The sequence below is a fragment of the Anoplophora glabripennis genome, unplaced genomic scaffold (genome assembly GCF_000390285.2).
Source record: "Anoplophora glabripennis isolate ALB-LARVAE unplaced genomic scaffold, Agla_2.0 scaffold5211, whole genome shotgun sequence".
NCBI lineage: Eukaryota > Metazoa > Arthropoda > Insecta > Coleoptera > Cerambycidae > Anoplophora > Anoplophora glabripennis.
Genome location: NW_019421284.1, coordinates 311 through 5,173, shown reverse-complemented (window position 1 = coordinate 5,173; position 4,863 = coordinate 311). Strand labels below are relative to the sequence as shown.

Genomic DNA, 4,863 nt, shown 5'->3' with positions numbered 1-4,863 from the left:
AAATATATACATAAACAAATTTTTTCACTGAAAAAATGCAATAGCATAGGATAAAATATAAAGTATATTTAATGCATAAATAATAAACTTTGTTTATAACAAAATATGTGCAAATTAGACAGTTGGCATTACGATATTCGAATTCCTTGACTCGCAAGACATCGGATTAAAAAAAAAGATCGAAATTGGTCCATTAGAAGCCGAGATAATGTAATTTTTTTTCGTATCTTCGCATTTTGAACCTCCGAATTCAGTTTCGGAGCAAAAGCCCCCTCTCCCACTTTTCGTGTTTTGAGTCACTTTTCGCGCGTGCGAGCGATAGCTTTTCCGCTGATTTATCTATGTTGCCGATAACTTATCGATATGAAATTTTTTTCCAGTTTAGAACTCGGAAAAACGAAGTCACTGGATCAAAGATTATTGCTAAATTGTTTATAAATTAACGGTAGAAGCCGATAAACTTTGACCGCTTATATCTCGAGAACCAATAAACGGAATTTAACTTTTTTTTAAGAAGCGTCTTTCTGAGTACTTTAAAATTATAATTTTTGAAAAAAACTAAATTGCAAATAGAAAATTGTTTAAAAATAAAAAAAGAGTTAACTTTAAAAATTTACTGTAGCCGTCCTGATCAACCCATTTCAATTTTTCAAAAACCGTTTGAACGGTTGAGCGGTCTTTCCTATGTGAAATATTTTTCAAGTATCTAGATGCTTTATTTGAGGCCGTGCAACATTTTGAAAATTCGAAAATTTATTTTCAAAATATTATTTTGCGAAAACTATCAAACCGATTTTAATGAAATTTGGTGTGTTGTTTTATTATACTCTAAAGTTTTTTTTACATTAGAATGCCCTCGGAGCAATTAAAATATTTTAAAAAAATATTTAAAAAACTTGATTTTGCTTTTTTTTTCATCAATTATTGCTATTTTGCAACATCGGTAATAAATTTAGACATATTTAACTTACAGTATATTGTGCAAAATTCAATTCTAAAACTTTTTTTCCTCTTCAATATTCTTCCAAAATGCGTAGGTTCCAAGATATAAAAAACTTGGATAAAATAGGTATTTTTTAAATTTTTTAAATATTTTTGCAATTTTGAAAATGTTCTGGACCTCGCCCGGATCTAGGGATCTACACTTTTATTACGTGAGTTGGACTGAAGGTATTCCAGCAAAAATTAGCTTGCCCCCTCTTACATCCAAGGAGTGGGATATTTAGACAGATTCGCCCTGGTCTATTGGGGATATAGAAACTTTACAAAAGGTCATGGAAGATGTGCTAAAAAGAGCTCATATTTGTCATCGCGAAAGAGGACATCGTTTGTTAGACATTTTTCGTAGATAGTTGAAAAAAACACACTTTGTATTTTTTTTTTAATTTAAAGTCGTGAAGGTACTTTTGTCCTTTTGTATATTATTAAGTTCCCCAAGAATCTGCAAGATAATATGGAGCAGCTTATAACGATTAAAAAAGTCATGCACAGAAAAGAAAACTAAGAAAACAGAAAAGTATGTTACAGGCTTATCTCGAATACAAGCTTGTGAAAGTGAAAACGTGGTGAATATTAAAAAAAAATATTAATACAAAAATGTTCTCATTGGTGCACTAGCTGAAAAGTAAATAGATTGAATATCTTCTAGATATCCAAGATTTTGATGAAAGTAAAAATCGAAGCATTTGTACAAGAAGCCCCTGATGGACAATTTTTATTAATGAAGATGGATTAGATTCTTTATTTATGACGTTTGATTATATTCATAATTGGCATCCACAGGATTTTTAGAAGAAAAGAACTACTAAAAATGATAGTACAAAACATAAGAAGACATGATGTTGATGATCATCAAAAGTTCCTGACAGTTGGACGCATACTGGTAATTTGGTACAATTTATTACAATGTATTCAAAACTCACCCTAAGGCAACAGTATACTAACGTGACATGAACGTGAAAAGCATTCTGAGACAGCAGCTCGCGCATGTCTCGATTGACCCGTTTGGTACGCCATTGAATGGCGGTTCTCTCTGACAGCTCTAAGAAGATGTATGTATTCCCAAGAGAAATCGTTCGACAAAAGACAAGGAAATCTACTTCTGTGGAGCAAACATACAGTGAAGACTCTGTTGAGAATAAAATTCAAGTTTCAAATAGAATATTTTTCTGATAGTTGCTTTGTCAGTATCCATACTTGATAAATTCATAGAAGAATCTTGCACTATAGCTAGAGCTTCAGAATAAGAGATTACTATGTCTATAGATTTCAACTAGAACCTTCAAGCTTCAAAATGCTTCTTTTTTTTTTCTCGATAGGACCATTATTCACGAAGTTGCAGCCTTTCAAAAACCACTAAAAAAATTTGTAAATTTTTCTGCTCCTTTAATTTTTTTGTTTGGTTAAGTGCTATCAAAAATCAAAATCACACCTTTGTTTGTCGCAAGATTTTGTCCCATTTCCATTGTTGTATCATCATACCGATATCCTACCCTATGTTTTGTCACCCCTCTTCAACAGTTCCCCAGCTCATGCTAATCCTGAACCTTGAGACGCTCCTATCCCTTTTTCCGATCAGCTCCCGTCGACCACTTACCATAATCGACTCTACAACAAAAACCAGACGCTCCGCACTTTATTACCTGGTGAAAAAACGGCGAGTGCGTGACGCTGACCCCGAGGCCCGCCATGCAGATCCCCAGGAACATGTCGTCGGGGGTGTCGAGCGAGGGGCACTTGCAAGCGCCGCTCTCCGCCGTGAGTCGGAAAAATATCGGTTGNAAAACTCACCCTAAGGCAACAGTATACTAACGTGACATGAACGTGAAAAGCATTCTGAGACAGCAGCTCGCGCATGTCTCGATTGACCCGTTTGGTACGCCATTGAATGGCGGTTCTCTCTGACAGCTCTAAGAAGATGTATGTATTCCCAAGAGAAATCGTTCGACAAAAGACAAGGAAATCTACTTCTGTGGAGCAAACATACAGTGAAGACTCTGTTGAGAATAAAATTCAAGTTTCAAATAGAATATTTTTCTGATAGTTGCTTTGTCAGTATCCATACTTGATAAATTCATAGAAGAATCTTGCACTATAGCTAGAGCTTCAGAATAAGAGATTACTATGTCTATAGATTTCAACTAGAACCTTCAAGCTTCAAAATGCTTCTTTTTTTTTTCTCGATAGGACCATTATTCACGAAGTTGCAGCCTTTCAAAAACCACTAAAAAAATTTGTAAATTTTTCTGCTCCTTTAATTTTTTTGTTTGGTTAAGTGCTATCAAAAATCAAAATCACACCTTTGTTTGTCGCAAGATTTTGTCCCATTTCCATTGTTGTATCATCATACCGATATCCTACCCTATGTTTTGTCACCCCTCTTCAACAGTTCCCCAGCTCATGCTAATCCTGAACCTTGAGACGCTCCTATCCCTTTTTCCGATCAGCTCCCGTCGACCACTTACCATAATCGACTCTACAACAAAAACCAGACGCTCCGCACTTTATTACCTGGTGAAAAAACGGCGAGTGCGTGACGCTGACCCCGAGGCCCGCCATGCAGATCCCCAGGAACATGTCGTCGGGGGTGTCGAGCGAGGGGCACTCGCAAGCGCCGTTCTCCGCCAGCTTGTCGAGGAGAGGCCTGCTGAAGACCATCCCGCCGCCCCCAGTGATGTAATTGTATCCCCGGGGTGAGTGCACGTTGTATCCGTACCGCTCCCCCACAGCCACGTCCTCCGCGTCGTCGTAGCAGGTCAGCAGCTGCTGGAATCTGGAGACGCTAAGGGCAAGGAAGAATATTTTTACAAACTTTTATTTTCAGAAAGTTTTAGCCGCATTAAACGTTAATGTTAATGAAGGGACTGCACGCGGGAGAAGGAGCGCCGGGCCCGCGCATGCGCGTGAGCACCGCTCTCGTCGCGCGCGAGATATTTTACTTGAACGTTTCAAATTCGGTTCAACACTTTTACTCACCTCAATATGGTGTCATCATCGGCCACAACAACCCATCGGGTGTCGGTGTCATTTCTTATCTCCTTCGCAATATAGCTCAAAATAGCCATAGTCTTCCTGCAATGACCCTGTTCTGTATTCGGTACACCCAGGTCTATGGTAGGCACTGATTCGTCTAAGAAACACACCATACTTAATTCCTAACAATTAATTAACATAAATCTCACCTTTCAAGTCACTAAAAAAATGAATATGCTTCGCCTGTTTGGCCCAAGTATCCTTCACAACTGGAATCCTGTCCTTGTGGTACTTCTCGCAGGTTTTAACTGCGAAATATAGTGAGCTGTTCGGTATGGGGTCCCCCTGAAAATGATTTTATGTCGGTTGCTGATATCTAAGGTAGCAAAATTATGAGTAATCTTAATTCATAATATGTGTACACACAACTAGACATTTAACAATTCGGAAAGAAAAGGATAAACTGGGAAAAAACGTTTTCTGTTTTTTTACGAAGCAAAAAATTGGAAAAATTAAAATTATTGGAAAAAAAACGCTAATTAAAATAAGTTTTCATACACATTTTGTAGGAATACAACTGGAATAAATGAGTACGAAAATTGTAATATTTTTTAACATAATATTCGAAATCAAGATTTCCCTAATCTTAAATTAGTTTTTAAAATAACTAAACGAAACAAAATCTTAAATTTTTCCTCAGTTATACAGGGGTGTAAATAAGTGCGAAATATTTTAGGGTTTAGTTATTTTGTGAAAAAAAGTTCATATAAACGTAGGTAGAAATATGCTTCGTTTCCGAGATAGAGAGTGTACGTCACTGACTTTTTCCCGTTTTGATATTTTTTTAGAAATCCGCCATCAATTCTGAATGAAATTGGCCTGTTCAATTTT

The 4,863-nt window shown here is 36.7% G+C and overlaps 1 protein-coding gene across 1 annotated transcript; it reads right to left on the bottom strand.

Moving 5' to 3' along the window:
* Positions 1–3,510: 3,510 nt before the first annotated feature.
* On the bottom strand, positions 3,511–4,317 carry LOC111692938 (beta-1,3-glucosyltransferase-like; the record flags this gene model as incomplete). The annotated part of the gene is made up of 3 exons (XM_023457070.1): positions 3,511–3,781; positions 3,976–4,129; positions 4,182–4,317. Coding segments are annotated over 3 exons (561 nt in total), but the record flags the coding sequence as incomplete, so codon positions are not given.
* Positions 4,318–4,863: the final 546 nt, after the last annotated feature.